The sequence below is a fragment of the Crocodylus siamensis genome, chromosome 11, assembly GCF_052110815.1.
Source record: "Crocodylus siamensis isolate JL-2025a chromosome 11, ASM5211081v1, whole genome shotgun sequence".
NCBI lineage: Eukaryota > Metazoa > Chordata > Crocodylia > Crocodylidae > Crocodylus > Crocodylus siamensis.
This window is the reverse complement of record NC_143405.1, coordinates 36,662,454-36,682,628: the sequence shown is the minus strand read 5'-3', so window position 1 is coordinate 36,682,628 and position 20,175 is coordinate 36,662,454. Positions and strand designations below refer to the sequence as shown.

Genomic DNA, 20,175 nt, shown 5'->3' with positions numbered 1-20,175 from the left:
CATCTGTACAACTCACAGTATTTGTTTTAGTAACTTTAAAATTCAAAATAGTTTGAGTAGCTCTGACTTCTTCTCTTGTCCCATAATACAACAGCTAAGAGAGCACCTGGGGACATGCACATCAAGCCCCTTAAACAAGAGGCTACTTATTATTTCCATTCTCCAGTTATCATTACGAAAAGGACACAGGTTCCTGGAACAAACTTGAAAAATAAAGAAAGAAGTCAGTTTGTATAAGTGTTTTACTAAGAAATTCTGAACATGTTACAAAAGAGAAGTATATTTACAGTAGTTGCTGAAATATCCAGCACTTAAGCAATCCAACCAAGCACTGTTACAAGCCATTCATGGATAAGAGCTTTAGGCAGGCTATAGAAAAACAGCAGTTCGAGCAGAGAAACGTATTTAATTCTTCATAATTTTAGATTTTGATTTTTTATGACATTTCCATGGAAACTGCTATTGGTCTCCAACTCTAACAGGCAGCAGACTATTCTATTAATTGAGAATAAGCCTGACAGATTGCTGGTCATGTCACTTGTTTCCTCATGCTTCAGAAAGAAACACTTTGACACACTGTTCAACCCAGGGAGTAGGCGAGTACAGCAGTGAACATGAGAGAAATGGGAAGTTGTAGAAAGGAACAGAAGCCACCAAAAGCAAGCAGGGAAAAGATGGCGACCAACTTAATTTAGCTGGCATTTTAGAAACAGAAAAACACCCAAGGCTGGAACAGGTAGGAAGACAAGCCTATAGAACTGCCCAGCTAAAAGAAAGGAATGTTTGGAGGAACATGGTGCAAGAAAGGTCACTTTTGTTTCAGTGTTTACAGAAGCCAACATGCTTGCTGAGTCTACAGAGATCAAAGGGCTTGTCGGAATGCTGTCAAACTGTTGCTTCAGGAAGGATTAAAAAATACAAGGAGAAGAAATACTACAGTCCTAGAAGTCTTTTAGCTTCTTCACTTTGTGCCATAAGAGTTTCACTGGCATACTTCTGAAGAAGCTCCATCTTCTTTCTCCGGACAAGAGCTTCCTCAATCTGTAAATAAAAAACATTAAAACACTTAGCCTTCAGTTCAGGCCCCGAAACCTAGAAATTCCAGATACAAAAAGTCAGAAAAAAAGCAGCCAAAGAAGACTGAAAAAAATTTGCTTAATCCTAGTAGAACTGGAGGGCACAGTTTTATCAGGCCCAAATAAAAACAGTGCCAAAGGCCACCATTGAGAGAGAGACACACACACACAAAGACAGAGACACGGAGAGAAAGAGAGAGAGAGAGAGAGAAAGAAAGAGAGAAAGCGCGCGAACGCACTCAAGATTTTACTGCTTTGCCACTGTACTTTAATATGTAAAGTTTGTGAGACTAAAACATTTTCTATTATACATTAAATATGACTAGTTCAGAACTCTGATCAGATTAATTGAATTAGGGTGTGCTAATTTCCCATGACAAGGCTTTTCAATAAGATCCTGATACACAAAATAGCATTACAGCTCTAAAAGTAGACTAAATCCACACCACAACAGATTTTTTTATTAAGAATTTGTCTTAACAAAAAAAAAATAATAATAATCAACTGAAGCCATGTTTCTAACAAATTTCAGATTAAGCATCCTCAGTTGACCTTATTACATACCCATATTCAAATATATGTTAATGTTTTTCTTTTTGAAATGAAAAGAACCTCTAACAGCAAAACCTGGATCTAAGTTATTCAGAACTTGAATATTGGCTTGGATCAGCCTTTACTGTTATACAAAACTTTATTTAGAAATTCAATGACATATTAAAGACTTTCAGGACTTGTCTTGACATTTTCTCTCTCTCAAAAGCCTTCTAAAGAATGAAAAAATTAAGGTCTGTGTTTATCCCAAGATTGTAGCTCTATAGTTACAATTCTTCTTGCTTTACAACTAGAACAATTATTTGATTTTTTTAAAAGACATTCTTTGTGAAAGACAAATGCCAGTACTGAATACAAAGTAAATGGAATTCTAGCTATACTGATTTGCATCCTTATGGTAAGAGATTGTTATTGGATCGTGTTTTACAACCTAAGAGGTTCACAATCTTAGTTAATGTGCAGCATTATCTATCATTTTTACAAACTTCACAGAAGTCAGTAACATCTACTCATTCCTTCTGAAAAATTTACAGCTTTTCATAGTATCCCAAGATTAGTTTAATTCCCAGGATGCAATTTGTCAGAATGAAATATTATGTATCCTGTTTATAGTTTACCAAAACTATAAAAAGGATAAAAATGATTTTAAATGATATAATCACATATTTTTGCTGTGATGTGTAGATACTTTACTGCTAGGCAAATTGCTTCAAAAATAAAATAGGAACCAAGGTCGTTTTGGAAAATGGCTACTTTATACCAAGCTAAGCAATCAACAATTAAAAGTTATTACAGGGGGCAAAACCAGAAATTAAAACATTGTCACAAATTTGATGAGTCAAAGATAGCAGACTAGGTCTCTCTCTCTTTTTTAAATAATACACCCAAAAAGATTTTCAAAGAAAAAAAACAAACTTATAGAAAGGCAGAATCTCAGAGGAAAGAGAATCTAGAAGTACAAACAACATTCTGTGCCACAGCACCCCACTCAGGAAGAGGCAAGCGGAGGTAAAGCAATTGAACCAAGGTCTCACAGCGAGTTCAGTCAGGGAGAGAACCCAGCTGATCTGTCCAGCAGTTTTTTACTACAAGTAGACAACACTTTCTATAGGCCGTCTACCATGACTCACAACCTGTATCATAATAGTGCCAGTGTTCTCATGTGCCTTTGTTTTTATTTTTCTTACCTCCTGCTGTGATGGCACAGGGACATGAGCAATAAACTTTTGTTGACCTTCTTCACCTTCTTTTTCTTTGCCATTTTCCTCATCGGACTACAAAATAATATCATATAAAACTGTTTGTTTTTTAGCTTACATCAACAAGACATTACATCTAACCCCACCCACCTGCACTTACAAATTATGCTTGTAAATAAAGGCCTGGAACATGAACAAAACAGGGGACACTTCATTCTATGCCACAATGGGCAAGCACCACATCACCAAGACCTCACTATTTGAAGACCTAAAACTGGGTTGCTCCTTCCCTTCTTCTTCCTGTGTATAGATGTAAGACCGCGTTTTTATTGTTGCCATGTGGCTTTCAGTGGCTGTCACCAGAATACAAAGCTGTCACAGGCAGGAAATAGGGGCTTTACAAACACAGCCAGGTTCCTCTTCCATAAAGTGGTCACTCTTGAGAGCTGTCACTATTTTCCTCATTCACTGGATGGGCTTATACAGGCAGAGAAGACAGGATACAGCCCATGAGGTCTCAAGCTATGCAACAGCAATAAGAACATACTTCTGCAGCACTGCTGACTTAGCAGGAGATGACAAAATAACCCTACTGCAGGGCATCAGTAACTGTAGGTGCAGACAGAAGTCCAGCTCCCTGGTCTAACTCATGACACTTCACAGACAAATTAAACTAACCCTCCCAACTCAACAGACATTAGCTGTTGGGTCAGGAGGGTGGGGAATCAAGCTCCAAATTTGGAGCTGACACAGAGAGGCTTTATGTTGCAGCCTCTTCCCCTAGCACCCCCATTTCCCAGCTACAGTGCTCTCTCAGGATGTGGGGTGAGGGGGTGAAGAGAAGGGAGGGGAGGCAGCTCAGGTTGGTCTTTGCCCAGCCCGCACTGGAGTGAGGAACAGGTAGATTGAAACCCCCCCCCACCTTGCAGGGGGGTGGGCAATCCAGCTGACTGGGCAATCCACAGGCTGGGCAAACACAAGTCCAAGTTCCCTCCCTTGGACAGTCAGGGTTAATTTGTCATGAGACAGGAGCGCTCTGCAGTTGTGTACTTCTGTTAGGGTATGGCTATAGAGTGTTTTCAAGGGGATGACTGCATGACAAACATAACTTCTGTCTGTGCCTTGTGAGGAGCAATATGCACTTCCCTGCTGGATTGTGAAGGGAGCATGGTATCCAACCAGTTCCCCAGACCTTAACCCCAACGTAAATCTTTCTTCTGTGATTCAAAGAAGCCAGTTTGAGCAATTCAGTATCAATAAGATAAAGTGAAATACTACTGTACTGAAAACTCTACCTACAGAGCATATAGATCTGTGCTTAGAACATTAGCTTTTCAGTTATTTTATTTTAGAGATTAAGAATTTCTGTCAGTAGCCATTTACTAACAGCTGACCCCAAATGGACACTCAAAGTTAGTTGTAACTTTTATCCTAGCTATAGGAAAAAGCCTTCTCAGGTTGTCAATTTTTGTTATATTCTATACCTGAGTTAAGAATTAAAAGTCCTATTTGAGTATTTAGTTGTACCATGATACACAAAGACAGGGGCAACCTATAGCATGGGTGCCACAAGTGGTATGGGTAGCCTGTATGTTGCAAGCAGCAGATCAGGAAGGGGGCAGACAGTACACTAGCAGATAGGGCACGAAGCAGAAAGCAGAGCAGTAGAAAGGGCAGGGGATAAGGATTTGAGTGGTAACTGGGGACGGTGTGGTGCTTAATTTGTGGCATGCCTGTCAAAAAGGCTGGCCCCCACTGCTCTAAGGTGTGCAAAGCAGGGACACACTGTAGTAGTCAATATATTTTTAAGAACAGTGAAGATACTCAAAGCATGCTGTTACTATACAGGAGTAACATTAATTGTCATATTTGCATAGTCTCCCACACCGTACCTCATCATCATTGACAGCATAAATGTTTTCTTCCTCCTCTTCCTCTTCTTTATCACCTCTTGCAAGTCGTGCCTCTCTCTCCAGTTTCCATTTCTCCACTGCTTCTGCTATGACTGGTTAAAAAAATTGTGATACTAAGTCAACAAGGTATCCAAGGCACGAGCTGAATCTAGGGTTGATGCTAGCTCCTTACGCCGCTTTTTACTGTGCTACCCTTGGTCATGCCTTGTAAACAGACTGAATCAGCGACCTCTCAATATAAAAAAACAAGAGCTTCTAACAGTTTACCTGAAGTATCCAGCCTATTAATGTAAAGGCAACAGCAGACCCACACAAATGCAGTAGCGCCACAAGAGATGGACAGAGTTACATTTTTAGCAGGCATTGCACTGTAACCAGGCTAAAAGCCTTGAGCATGACAAAATGTTTAGGTTGGTTAGAGAACTAGGGGTGTGCCAATAAAGATTTTTGGGCCAATAATTAACCAGCCATAATGGGTCAATACCGATCCAATTGCTGATATGCAGCCCAGCAGCTTGGAAAGCAGCATCTGGCTGGCTGCACATACCCCAGGGGAGACATGGGGGTGTGCCCCCCTCGGATCTGCGGGCAGGGCAAGGGTGGGCTGCCCACTGCATGCTTGGGGCCAGAGGCTGTGCTGGTCTGTTCCTGGTGGAGGCTGAGCAGCTATGGGGTAGGCTACAGCCACCCCAAAATTTGTAACAACCCCCCATTGTCCCTCCTCCCAGCACCGTCCCCAGCATAGCTCAGGATCAGCCCCTGCCAGGAAGAGTCCGGTGCCACCCCCGGCCCCAAGTGCACAGTGGGAAGCACATCCTCACCTCATGCACATATCTGAGGGTGCATGCAGCAGCAGGAGCCCCCAACCCTCCCAGACGAGCCATGGCTCTGTCCTGTGCCCCGCCCAGGCAGCGTCTGCTCCTGTCCCTTCCCCTACTGCAGCCCCACTCCCTCCCTTACCACAGGGGCCGCTATCTGCCTCCCCCACACAGACTTACTGGCCAGATGCTGCTCCTCAAGCTGCTGGGCTGCATTCCTGGCTGCATGTATGCTGTGGCTGCATGCATTCAAGTGGCATTTATCAGTACCAACGCAATATGGACTGATGTATTGGTACACCTCTATAGGGAATATGGTTAGATTACACTCTAGAGCTGTGCTATGGCCATGTCAAGGGACCACTGCTCTAAATAGTTCTCATGCTACAGAGGTATTTGTAATGTAAATGGATACAGAAAGACAGGTTTCTGGTAATAAAGACCTGCTGAATACAGTTTTTTAACCTGAGCAACCACTGTATGGTTAGCCATATCCTCCTTGCCACTTTGCATCATTGCTTCCTACTTTACAGCCCATACCAAGTGATTCAAGTTAACTGGAACTGACTGTAAGACTTAAAATGCTCAAAAGTGTTGCTGTGTCATTGCACCTGGGACAAAGGCACCTAAAAATCATTAACCCTAATATAAGATAATGCAAGTATTGCTAATCTTTTTTTCACCCAGTATTTCAGACTTGAAGTTAAGAGTCCACACCTAAATCTCAAACAACCCTGCAATGACCAGAGACAATGAGAGCAGGATGGGGGGCCTAGGGCAAATCAGCCCATGCAGGGCCCCGCCCCCCACTCCAATCCCAGACCTGAAGAAGCTGCCACCACTGGAGGAGGACAGGGGGCAATGAGGAGCTGGACGCGGAGGCACTGTTCCGCCATGCCCCCCAAAGCTCAGGGCAGTTGCCCCGATTCGCCCTGCCCTCCCCAAGGACGGTCCTGTTAATGACTATAAGTGGATTCAGTGTCATAGCCCTTCTTAACTGAGCAAGGGTAATCAGTCTCATAGCAAAAGACAACAAAGTCTCTGAAAAGTCCCTTGTGTGCACCATAGCTTCCCTGAGCTGTGGTAAGAATTGCAGTTGGAAACCAGCAATTCTTTATCTTTGAGAGCAAATGGAGATTTATTAGCCTCTTTTATTCATTTAAGATAGCACCTCTTACAATTGCTGAAACTGACCACCGGCATATTTTTTTGATGTGGGATGGTGAGGCAACCAGTAAAAGAAGAGCTGCTAGTGTGGAAAGCTGTGAAATATAAAGTATTTTAGAGCATGTCAACTCAATCTCACATGAGCCAAGTCTAGGAGACTGTCACACAAAATACAACAGGAGACCTCTGAAATTCCCTTACAAGAAAATAAGGCATGTACTTTTTTTGCCCTATTAAAGCTACAATAGAAAAAAAACAATCCTTTTGTTTTAGGACAGTTCTTTCACATTTCTCCTTAATATATTTGAAGTTCCAAACCCAATAATTCTAGGTTCTTATAGAATGTTTTAAGGCACACACAAAAAGTTAAAAAGTCTAATCAAGACCTTGCTGAGCTGGCCAAATCTTGACTAATGAATTAATTATTTAACCACCCAGTAAAACAGCCTTCCTCACGTGACTACATATCCCTGAACGACCAATACATGCTTTTGCGGTAATTTTGAAAGTACAAATTCTAAGGTTTAAAATGGACCAAGTGAGTTTGAGTTAAGGTTAATTTGTGGAAAGCCCCTGCTAGTGCATCTCCATTTACTGTTACCATGGGACAAAATTACAGGGGCTTTTATTTAGACAAGGAATGGTGGACTGGGAAAGAACCCACAGTATGTACATAGTACTCAGTTTGGATCTTACGTATCAATTGAGGGATGCCAGGAGAAAGCTGGAAACCTGCTGTTCATCAGCGTGGGGAGGTCCAGACTGGCAGAAAACAGCCATCATCCCAGAACTTGAATCCTTTATGTTAATAAAAACTAGCTCAAAAGTCTCATGCGGAGAGGGTGCTGGCCGAGTTACTGAAGCTCCTGAAGATAGGGAAATGGAAACCACGGTTTGGTAGAACAACAGCAAAATGGGAAGGTGGTACCATACCACAGAGCCCAGATTGATTACAAGGCCATCTGCCTAACATTTCACCTCTTTGTTTCATGTTTCAACAAGTACCTGGCTCTCATGTTTGTGGAGAGAGCAATGGGAAAAGTCCAGCCCCCATCCTGCAAAGTGCTTCTGCTCAGCCTTTTTTTATTCTATTGCAAGCTGCCATCTTCTGACGTCTGTGCCCAGCATCTTGCTAATACCACTATTCCAAATATTGCTATACCCCACTCAAATTGACTAGCTTTATTGTTACCTACTTACAGACTCCCCACATTCTTCCCAGCAGACAAGAGGAAGCTGAATTATACTAACCCCAGGTTCACAGAAATTTGAAAGGAGAGTCCCAGGCTTTTACTGTAGTTGAACAAATTCAAGTCAGCCTAATTTGCACCCCCTATAATACCAGAATCCTAGTGCACAGAACCTTGCTGAAAAGCAGAATTTCATTACTGATAGATTTTCCACAAAAAAAAAATTACAACAGCTTAGTTACTTCCTTTTTTGTGTTTTAAATGCAAATATTATGAAAGCAATACATTATTAAATTTCCCCCCATCCTTGTGACTAGATACAGTTGAGAGCTTGAAGTACACTTAGTTTAACTGGAGTCAGCTGACAGAGACAAGTTGTTTCTACTCTGTGCACCGTTCTGGATCAAAAGTGACTTACCAGTACTATCCAAGTACATTCCCAGAGGTTACTTTTAGGTAGATTCAAAAAAAATTGTTTCCTTAAACAAAAATAGCAATATGAGTATGCAGCACTAACATAGCTCTTTTCAGTATCTCAAGTCTCTCAAAAAAGCAGTTGTCCAGCACCCCTACTGTTGCCAACTAGGAAACCAAGGTACAAAGCTAACTTGCCCAAAGTGTTCTTGAGTGCCTGAAACAGCTCACAGTATGACAGTCTGTTCCTAGTCCTGTGTGTCCTATCCCCTTGCACAATCCAGCTTCACTACTTGCATACTAAGCTCCAGTGTTACATTTTAATCAACTGTTTGTTCTACACAAAAAAGACACCACATGTTTAAGAGAAGGAAAGACAGACTGATTCTCCTCTTCAAATGAAAGGAAACTAAATTTCCAAGATCTTGTTTTCTACTTAAAAAACAAAATAAGTCATAGCCAGCTGAACAAGATTCTATTATGGTGGAATCTCATTCTGAAGGGACAGAAAGATGACAGCCTCCTTTACTCACTCTTCACATGAAGCATAATGGTTAAATAGAACAGAAACCTACCCAAGAGTATACCACAGGTGATAACTGTAAGCATTTCAAAGAAAGTTGTCAAAAGCTCAAAAACTGCTTACACAGTTCTTCCATCTGCAGCAAAGATTTCCACTGCCAACATGTCAGTGTTGCCAACAAGGCAGTAATCCAGAATTACTTCTTTCCAAGTCAGATTACCAGAATTTATGTGAAACCAGACAAACAGCAAGCCTTAAAAGCTAAAAACCGCTGCTTTATAATGTACATCAAGTGATCTTTCATACCTTCCTTTTCATGTTCCTGTTCCAGTGGCTCCAAGACACCATCATCTTCATCCCTGTAGCCATAATATTCTGCATCAATTGCTTTCATAAGCTCAGCTCGAGTCTTCCTTGGAGGAGGGAGAGCTGAAAAAACATTACTCAGTCACCCAAAAGAAAACGATGCTTCAAATCTTAACAGCTAGTTATGCACATGTGAACCATAAATCAGCCCCACAGCACTAGTCCATCACAGCAGATCAAATTAACCAGAACAAACAACTAATCGCCAGTGGTCAAAGAACTCTTTACATTCTTCTCGAGGCTACATTCAAAGTGCCTGCCTGTTCTCTAGCCACCACCTGTAATCCCTCACACTTGCATCGACTTCCCCCTTTCTAGCACTTTATTTTACACTGATACCATCATAAGTGCTCCTATAAAAGTAATTCTCTCTCAAGGATTTCAGGGAGGGCTAACAATATCTCTGAATAGACAGAGGTCCTTCCCATAGCCTAGGAAGTAATACTTCTGAGAGATTCAGGGTAACGAGGCTTCGGGGTGGTTCTGTATTTCAGCTTTTAAGCCCAACTACCTCTTGACTTCTTATGTAAAACTTACACAGTAGACTAGCTGAAGCCAGCCTGGGATCAAAAGGTCTTAAAAGCACAGCAACATCCCTCAACTACCTACTGCTTCAACAGTCAAGGATATAAAGATCACCGAACAGTTAACTGGATAGCAATATATACAATTAAACTAGTTCTCACTAATATTAAAATGGATTGTTAATTACTATTTTATAAAGTTAGGGTCAAACTTAATTCTACAATGGGAAATGGCAATTGTTTATAGAGAGAAGCACATATAAATAGAGACTGAAACTTTTTTTTTTTTTAAATAATTTTTTTCTTTTGGACCATGGAAAGGCACAGTTAACTTGCTTTCCTCTGAATTTATCTAGCCCCAGTCAGGAGGCTATTCCAGCTATGAATGTAAATAAATGTTGTTTTTCTTCAGTCAAGGAAACATTAATGAATAACAACATTTAATTTTGCTTTGATAAATGTTTAAGTTGACTGGTCTCTAGCTTAACATAGAAGCTTCACTCCAATTTCAGCAGATACATTTCACATGACACGAGATGCTGCATAAAGTTACTCTTACAAGTTACCAGTTGGGATAATACAAGCCTGAAGTACTACCAAGAAAAATAAACAAAATGAAAAAAAAATGCTTTCAACATACTTAAATGATTCTCTAAACTTGTCAAGTTACTTACGTTCCTTTTCAAAGAGTTCTCTGACACCTGGTAAGTCTTTAGCAGCTCCAAAATATTTGTAACCTCTGTTTCCTGGAACTTCTTTTCCTTCATGATCTAGCATTTTTGGACCAACTCTCTTAAAGAATAAATGAAATAAAATAAAATAAAAAACCCCCAAGATTCATTGCTCCTGGTCACCTTCAGTTGTTTTCCTATGCTTATTGGTATTTTTCATTCTCTAGGATAGCAGGGTGGGGAAAAAAAAAAACCTGTGTTCCAGCTATATCAAATATTTCAGCACATAACTGCCACTAACATCATGCATGCCTTTGTATTACTACTATCCTTCTTACTGAGCACATCAAAATGTGCGCCTGACTCTGCAGTAACTGCCATTACTGTGCAGTCCCAGCAGTGCATGGGTCATTTCCAACCCTACCATGCAGTAGCAACAAGCTACTTAGCTCATTGCTAATGCACAGTAGTGTTGGCATCACAGTTTGTGCTGGCCAATGCTATGTCACTGTAGCTTATTGCTATGGTGATGCAGCATCTTGTGTAGATGCATTCACTGAGTATCAGTCATGTGATAGTCATGTAGTTTTAAGTCCCACAGCAGACACACCTTGTTATCTCTTCATACTGAACATCATGGTTTTGGGACAAAAATTGGATTAAAATACTATATTATAAGCCAGTGGTGCCCAACTTTTTCACCCCATGGGCCAGATCCCTCTACGGGCCAGAAATAGACAATGGGCCTGACTGAGCTGCAAGGGCTGCGCAGCCCAATCCATCCAGCCCAGGGAGGGAGTGGGTGGGTAGGATAGCCTCAAATCTGTACACATGGAGGAGGTGGGCCCATCCCCGATCTTGCTGGATGCACAATGGCCCAGGGGAGGCTAGAACCAGTTGCATAGAGCTTCCATCACCGCCAAGTTTTCCAAGTTGTGGGAATCCCTGTGGACCAGATGTCATGGCTCCATGGGAGAGATTTGGCCTGCAGACTAAGGGTTGAGCACCCCTACTATACACAGGGTCACTATGTGGAACCCGACACAGATCAAGTATTAAAAACTGAATTAGTAAGTACCTGATAAAAATATACATTAGAAATTTCAGCATCCAACTTCATATTTTGGCTCAGAACAATTAAAAATATCAAATGCTTGTGTTTTGCATTTTCCACAATGAGCAGAGAACAAATTACTTGAGTAAAACCTTTTGTAGACTGAACGGGTGCAGAAGAGAGGGGCAAATAAATTTTCAAAGTCTGAAAGGATGGTCAACAGAAAAATACTTCTATTCTACTTCTTTTTATCTTCTAAAGCCGTTAGCAAGTTAGAGAGTCATTTTATGACCCTGGTTAGGACAGAAAAAACAAGACATAGATATTTGTTCTAACATACGATTCAACCTGTTCTGGGGGCCTTAATAAGATTCAACTATTGACACATTCTAATCACTAAAAAATATAATCAAATGTATTAATTCATCTCTTTTACATGCACAAAAAAGCACTAGTCCAGCATTCATTAGATTAAGCTTTCTTATCCTGAGATGAAGAGCTATTACTTTACTAGTGATTCAGTTAACTGCTGCTCTGTTTGTCAACAAGATTTATTCTTTTGTACTTACAGCATAATCAGGACCTCCTAACTCCTTTATTCTGACCTCCCAGTGTCCCTTTTCTCTTAGCAGCTTGTTAATTTCATCGTTTAAGTCTCGAATTCTGAATTCACCTAAGCCAGCTACAAGAAAGGAAAAAAGACGTTAGGAAGTTTCTATAGACGCCAGTATTAGGTGCCTGTTTGGAAGGATTTTTTTCTTCTTCTTACTGGGAAGAAAAGCACCTCTTCCTCCCTTAAATTCCTGGAGGGTCCCTGAAAATGCAACATCATTCTTCACGACTAATATAGTTTTGGGGCAAAAAAGACTTATTCATTCCCCAGGACTGGTGTTTGCTAGATAGGAAGCACTCTGCCATGCCTGGAGAGAAAACCAAGTACTGTACTTCCTGTACTTAAAAACATGTTACTCTGCCAAAAACACATTAGCTTTACTTTGAATCAAATAGGTATCATCACTGGCTTAGAACTAGTGAATACATCTTTACTGCTCCTGAAAGCGTCTATTCAGGTTTATTAGTGACTAATCCTGGTAAATCATAATGTAATTCATGCAGGAAGATCACTTTGTTTTTTTCATTATTTATACTGGTACATAAATATTTTAAACTTTACTAGTTTCACAAGTAAAAGAACGCATCCTTAACTGACTTGTCAAATATTTCCAGTAGATAAATTCTGGGGAAGAAGCCAGTATTTTAACTGGGCTATCATAGCTCCTCTTGAAAGCAGAAACAGGAACTCTGCCTGTCAATAATGTACACAGCCCCTCAAGACTTCCTGTCAAAAAACTGAAGGTGGTAAGTTTTTATTGTTTGTGAAATTTTACTCTTAACTGTTGCCTAACTGTAGCAAGTTAGAAGTTTGATTATTCTAGCCATCACCTTGCTTCTTGCTCAAGTCAAGCTTAACAGTATCCTCTAAAGTCCTGCAAGAATAATAAAGTTATAAGATGCAGAGCTGCATATAGAAAGTTGCCATTTTAATAGAGGTGCACCGATACATTGGTACGTATCAGATCACCGATAAAAAGAAAGTTGTCATAATCGGCAATTGGCATTTTTTGGCCAGCGTAGCCAATAATGTCACCGATAAATGCTGCACACATGTACCCAGCTGCAGCATGCATGCAGCCAGGAATGCAGCCCAGCAGCTTGAAGAGTAGCATATGGCTTGTAAGTCTGTGGGGGATGGGAGAAGAAGGATATGGCAGATTGAGGCCCCCCATGATGAGGGAGGGAATAGGGCAGGGACTGCCTAGCTGGGACAGGGCAAGGGATGGAGCTGTGGGGGGCTTGTCCAGGGGGCACAGGGGGCTGGGGAAGGAGGGCGGCTCCCCACTGCTGCGTACACCCCCAGGGGAAGGCATGGGAGTACACACCCCCTGGATTTATGTACAGGGCAAGGGTGGGCTGTCCGTTGCAGGCTTGGGGCCAGGGACTGTACTGACCTCTTCCCGGCAGGGGGGTTAGGCTCGGGTCGGGTGTAGGTGGGGTGCATGGGCATGCTGGGAGGGGGCTACAGGGTTGACTACTCCACTCCAAAAAATTCCCCATACCCCCCACCACAGTCCCCTTCCTAGTGTTGCTACCTGTCCCCCCCACCCCAAGCACAGCCCTGGCCCAGTCCTGCTGCCAGGAAGAGGCTGGCAAGGTCCCTGGTTCCAAGCCTGCAGTGGGCAGCCTGCCCTTGCCCCACACACAAATTCAGTGGGGGGGGAGCAACATGCCTCCCTGGGAAGTAGGTACAGTGCTGGGGAGCTTCCCCCCTCTCCCAACACCCCCGGATGAGCCGCTTGCAGCTCCATCCTGCACCCTGCTATGCCCAGCTGGGCAGTGCCTGCCTCTGCCCCACTCCCTCCCTCACCATAGGGTGCCTTGATCTGTTGCCCCCATACCCTTTCCTCCCACAAAAGACTGCATATCAGCTATCAGATCGATATTGGCCAATATGGCTGGTTAATAATCATCAGCCATCACTATTGGCCAAAAAAATCTTTATCAGTGCACCCTTACATTTTAGTGGAGAAAGTTTAATACCCTGAGAGCTAGAAAACTGCTACATCCCACTGAAAGGTGGCAACTTTCTAGCTGTAGCTGTATGAAATATATTGGACATTGAAATGGTCATTGCATCTACAATCCAGCAACAAAATATTGATACCAATACCAATTAAAACAGTAAAATCTGAATCAATATGATTTTATAGCCAGCATGTTCCAGCAAAAGAAGTGAAGTTTCATACATTTTGCTGTAATTAAATACATACCATTTTGAATCTGAGCAACTTTCTTGGAGATTTCACCAATAATCTGGTTAAACAAAAAACAAGTATTTAGAAATTAGTTTTCCAGTAAAAGTTAGCAGTCACAAGCTAATTTCTAACAGATGACTGAAAACTTACATGAGAGACTCATTTGGAAGGGCAATTTTTAGATCCTAGTAAACAGTTTAAGTACAATATTCAAGGCCAAATTAAAGACTTGTACAGACTTTGTTCAACAGGAACCAACAATTTATCTTAACTTACTGGTCATTATGGTTAAAATGAGATTCACGTTGTGCTGGCATAGTTAATGCTTGATCCTTAATCTAATTAAATACTCACATTAGAGAACTAGCAGCAAAGGGATGCTTGAGGCAATGCTGTATTCAAAGCTCACGTATTCTCACCCTGATTCACAAAGATGTTGGCTTTTTATATATTGATAGAAATGCTTTAAAACTGAAATGTAGTGGTACAAGTTTCATCCAAATTATGCATTTTTAACAAATGGACCATTTGCCAATCCAGGCTCTAACAAGGTTAGCCTGAAAAGAGATTCTATCTGGCCTGCCAAGCCAGAATAACAGTGGCAGTTAGCAGGCAGGAGAGGTAGGGATCAGTGGTCTGCCTTTAGCCTAGTGTTATATTTGGCTTCCTGTTGCTAGAATGTTGCTGACCCCTGCTGTAAAGAATCAGAAGTGTCTTTATAGTGCATACCTGTCGTCTCCATTTCTCAGCCTTCGGCAACTCATTACATTCTGATGCAAGAAAAGGTCTTCGCTCCTGTTCGGCAGAGATATATCATAAGCTTCAAATAATCTAAGATTGAAGTTCAATACACTCGCAATGCATTCAAGAATGCTCTCTCATTACCCACACTGTTAGTGGATTAGCACTCAGCTAGTCAGCCACTCTTACTTCCACTTTCTCTTACCCCTCCTTTCAATGATTAACACCAATTTAGTGTTAGTAAGAGGTGTTTGCCAGCAGCCCTGATGAATGAAATCCTATTACAGAACACAGCTGTCAACTCAAGTCTAGAGTGTCCAAAACAGAACTTGACATCTTTGGTAAAAGCCTCTCCCTTCCACTGTCCAACACTAGCCTCACACTGATCACTACAGCTCAGGCAGAGAGATACCTGTAGTCCTCTGCCCACATCTAGCCCCTTGGTAGTTTATTACTTTTCTACAGCTAAGCCTGATCACTCCTTTTCTATTCTTACTGTTAAGGTTTCAATCTAGTTTTTCCAGTTGTATGGGAGGAAGATGAGAGACCTGGAAGCTCATTTCATCCAATTTATCCATAATACTGCTACAAAAATGCACTTCTCTTTCCCGCCTCTAACAATGTCTCCCCTGCATTTTCTACACAACTCACTGACCTCAGTTACTGCAAACTGAAGATCAGCCTTTTTGCCTTACCTTCAGGGCTACCTACTTATCTGCTTGTTAGTGCCTATTCCTATGCTTCATCCATGCCTCACTTCCACACCTTCTTCCATAGCATTGTTTTATGCATGAACAGCCTCCCAGTTAGGATGTGCCAAAAACCTCCCAACTGTAACCAGCAATTTCTGAAAGCCTCTTTTTTGAAGAATGTTTTAGGTACAATAATTCCAGATGCTATTTTCTACTGTGCTGCTTTAGGCCATTCTCAGAGATCTAAGTCTCAGTCCTTGGAGGAGAAATCTAAATAATGGAATGTTAGAGTAAAAGCTTCTACTGGATTTTGTAGCATTCTTCTGACAAAGCTACCAGAACAAAAAAAATATCCTGATAATGACCAAAAAGTTGCAAGGCCCAAGTACATGGACTCCTGCACCTACATCACATCTCAATGAACTCACAAACGCTCTGTATAGATGTAACAGTCCATTTGTGGAGATTTAGAAATATGAACCTAAAATGACAGGTTCCGTTTAGCTTCTGGACCCAATCTCTTCAGCAGTGGTTTTGTAAAACACAGACACTTCAGTCAATTTTTCCTTCATATCTTGTGCCTGTGTATAACGATTTGATGTTAGATTCAACTATGCAAGCTATGATCACATTTAAGAATAGATGCATGTAAAGTGAGACACCACATGCCTAACTTATGCCTCAATATTGTCAGGTCACGTGTAAATCCCAAGTTCAGAATGCCCCTAGATACAAAATGCTGAATAGTTGCTACTTTGCCAAGGCACTACCAGGGAACAAAAGATCATACAAGAGCTCTTCTAGCTTTCCTGGGCTGACTGGGAAAAAAGCCAAACAAAACCCATGATCAGGACCACCACTGATCGGTGAATGCATGCTATGTTAGCAGAAGATAACTTCAAATCTTACATTTATGTTTTTGGAATTTCTTTCCAAGTTATTATCCATCTATCTCTTCCTTATTCTACAATCAAGACACCTGGCTTCTACTTTAATTATCACCTTTGCTTTCTCTCCACGATTTAAGCAGGCTCATGGTTCATCTTTTCCCCTAGCAGCCAAACTGAAGTTACCGCTCTAGCAGAGTTTTTAGTTAGCATCTGCAGAAAACTTAATAACTGAGTCGCCCTGCCATTTGAAAACCTCTGCTTTATCCTGTTTTACTTCCATAGTCTGTATAAAGCAGCCAGTCCTGGGACAACATTTGGGAACACTGTGATGAAAAACTGCACATCCCTTTGCATTCTGTACAAAATAAGCGAGCACTAATTTGAGCACATTAAAAAACCAACACCAATCGGTTACTAAAAAGAAAATAATTTTTTCCATCCTACCTTAACTTTCCCTTCCTCAAGTTGAGCTTGGCGAAACCTTGCCAAGGCCGTCCTAAAAAGAAAAATAAGTTAATTTGCTTTTTTACTTCTACAGCTACATTCTCCCTGTAACAAGCCCCTACAGTTAGGTTTTCAAGGGATTTAGTGAACTGAATTCTGCAGGAACACATACAATTATAGTGCATCTATTATCACTGAGTGCTTTGGCTAGAGGCTTCTTCAGCGCTGTGATGTTCTCAATGGCAACATTAGTTGGCGATTCATTTTTTTAAAAACATTTACATTGCTCTGATTATTTAAGAGTCAGAATTTTTCCAATATTTCCACTTAAAAGATTCAGCATTGAAGAAGCCACTAAGCAAATCAGTCAACACCAGTGAAACGTGCTATCATCTAGATAGGATGGTTTGAGAGATTTAACATTCAAAGTAACAAGCTTGATTGCCTTGTACTTTAATAAGACATTTCAAGAACATTTTTCTGTCATAACAGCTTCAGTAAAGACCACTTATGACCTGCAGTGGATTAATACACTTTTCTTTCCTTTTTTAAAACTGAAAATATGAGTTTCCTAGGTATTCTGCCCCCACCCCCCAAGCTACTTCCCCTCCTAAAGGGCAGCTACAAGGGAATCAATGATTGCTATATGTTGCCTCAATGTTATGCCTCTAATATTCTCAAAGTAAAAATTGAAACATTTCAATTGTTATATCTAAGTGTAATAGGGTTTGAAACTTTTTTCTTAAATGAGTTTTTTAGGTGCACGCTACATCACCCAGCCAAAGCACCTGAAAACTGCCTCAGCAGCAGGGAGCAGAACTGAGTCCATGAGGCATTTCACCAGGGGACCAAGGGAAGCAGACTGAGCGCCAAGGGAAGCACTGACTGTAGGATGCCTGGAGGACTGACCTACCATACATGCGCACTTTCCAGGTATGTTTTTGTCATGCCTCAGTGTTTTACTGGGCACATACATCTGTACATGTGCCTTCTGAAATGCTTCAAGGTACACCCTGTTCCCAGTCTAAGAACAGAGTTGCTTGAGACAAAGAAAATTGTTTCAAAAGGGCCAGAGGCAAACATAAAATCACTCTATAGACCCCCCTCAGCCTGAGATTCAGGGACTGAACTATATCTTACACCTTCAACTTTCATTCATTTCTGGCACAACTGGCAGGAGGTAAAAGCCCTCTCTTCACTTTTCATAGGAGCCAAACAAGGGACAGAAAAGGGCGGCGTGCAACAAGAACAAGCCAGGCAAGGAATAAAAATCCTTGCCCAGCATGGTGGCAAGCTCTACTACAGGGTGGGGGGGCAATTATTTGGGCAGAAGACCACTAACAGAGTTTTGGTGAGCTGTTATGGCCTACGTGAGGGGTAGAGGGGTGGGAAGATTCTGACCTGACCTGATGCAGCAGAGGGGTCAACTGATCTTATTTTGTACTGCGTCCATCCACCCTGCACCCACTGCTGGGAGCACCCAATGGAGCAGCAGGGAAGGGTCTCCATGGAGACTGGCCAAGGACCTCTGTGGGCAAGATGCTCTCACTTGGGCAGATGGGATGGGGCTGCGGGTGGGCGGGGAGCAATGTCCATGAGCGGGCCGGGTGGGCAGGGCTGGGATCGTGGGGCAGTGACAGTGCAGAGCCAAAGCCAAAAGCAGAACCACGATCCACTCCCTACACAACCCTGTGACGGGGCCCGGTTCTGCGGGGAGAGACACGCCATAAGATCATCACAGTTCTGCCCCAGCCTTGGGCCTTGTGCTGTCACTGCCCTGAGATCCCAGCCCCAAGCCTGGCTCCCAGACACTCCTCCCCACCTGCATCCCATATGCCCAATGGAGCATGCCCTGCCTGCAAGGGTCCCAGGCCAGTCTCCATGGAGACCACACCCACCTGTTCTATCTGGTGCCCCTAGGGGTAGGTGTGGGGCAGACAGGTTGGGATATCTGGACAATGGGGCCAAATCTGGTGGAGGCAACAGAAACACTGGCAATGGCATCCAGGCAGTCAGCTGCTCCTGCAGGGACTGCTGGGAAGCCAACACTGGTGTGTCACCCGCCCTGTCCTGCTGTGTGCCTGGGGGCTGTGGGGCTGGCTACATGCACCTGGGCCAGGCAGGGCCAAGGGACCTGCCACAGCTGGACAGGATCCATTGGCTGCCAAATCCTGCTCATGGGCAGTATTTTGCCCACCCCCAGTTTACTCAGAGTCTGTCCTGCACTATGCTGTGACAGTACCATGGACCATGCACTCCAGCCTGCAGGATGTCTGGCATCCAACAGCTGGCCCACGCTAACAGATGACCAGGGCAGAGAAGGCTAGAAACTGGAGTGGCTGCACTGCAGCACCAGAAAGAGGTGTCTTGAGCCACAGCTTGAAACAACACCCAGAAGGCTCCATGCTGATCTGTGCGCCCCCGGCCTCGGGTAGACACCCCGCTGGTGGGCCCTGCGGGCGGGCCTTGGATTCTGGTCTCCCATGAGGCGCTCTCGCTCCGCGCCCGGCACGCGAGGTTGGGCTCCAGGGGTGGTACTTACATGGCCTTCTCTGCGTTTCGAGCCTAGAGAAAGTGAGAGACAGAAACAATGTTAGCACGGCACAGCACGGCCCCCGCTCCCACAGAGGTGCCCAGAGCTCACCATCGTGCCCGCAGTGCAGGGCCTCGCGCCACCGGCGCCGCGGCTCTGTCAAGCTGGCAGCCGGAAGCGCCTCTTCTGGGGGCAAAGGTCAAAAGACTCCGACTACACCCCGGAAGCAGATGCTGCGCAAGCGGAGCAGGCCGGGCGGCGCTGCGTGCTAAGCCAGACGCAGAGCCCCACAGCAGTCAGTCGCTAGCCCTTGGAGGCGCTGGCTGCGCATGCGCAGTGGTGGTTCTAGCCAGACGTTCTACTGCGGCGCGCCCGCCTCTAGTGAAGCCAGGGTGCACATGCGCCGAAGAGACTCCATTTGTGGACTGGGGGCAGGGAGTTGCCGTGGCTTAAAGATAAGCGAGAGTGCGCGACTGCGCCTGCGTGGGTCCCACTCGGGTGAAAGTGTCTGAGGGCTCGGGCTTGGGCTCGGGGTAGTCATGGCAACCCGCGGAGGGGCTGTTGTTACTGCTGGAGCCAGGCGGCGCGGGGTCGG

The 20,175-nt window shown here is 43.2% G+C and overlaps 1 protein-coding gene across 2 annotated transcripts; it reads right to left on the bottom strand.

The window, feature by feature from the left end:
- Positions 1-224: 224 nt before the first annotated feature.
- ISY1 (ISY1 spliceosome associated protein) lies at positions 225-19,899 on the bottom strand. Of its 2 annotated transcripts, none has more exons than XM_090022046.1 (11): positions 19,692-19,889; positions 19,590-19,612; positions 17,048-17,099; positions 15,010-15,075; positions 14,296-14,338; positions 12,037-12,149; positions 10,417-10,534; positions 9,159-9,281; positions 4,720-4,832; positions 2,816-2,902; positions 225-1,041 (listed from the first exon to the last, which is right to left on the bottom strand). In XM_090022046.1, the coding sequence occupies exons 1-11, from the start codon at positions 19,692-19,694 to the stop codon at positions 934-936; spliced, it is 849 nt and encodes a 282-aa protein (XP_089878172.1). In that variant the 5' UTR covers positions 19,695-19,889; the 3' UTR covers positions 225-933. The 2 variants fall into 2 exon arrangements, 1 of the variants encoding a protein (XP_089878172.1); XR_016438491.1 differs by lacking the exon at positions 225-1,041 and adding an exon at positions 7,422-7,591 and having other exon boundaries at positions 2,877-2,902; positions 19,692-19,899.
- Positions 19,900-20,175: the final 276 nt, after the last annotated feature.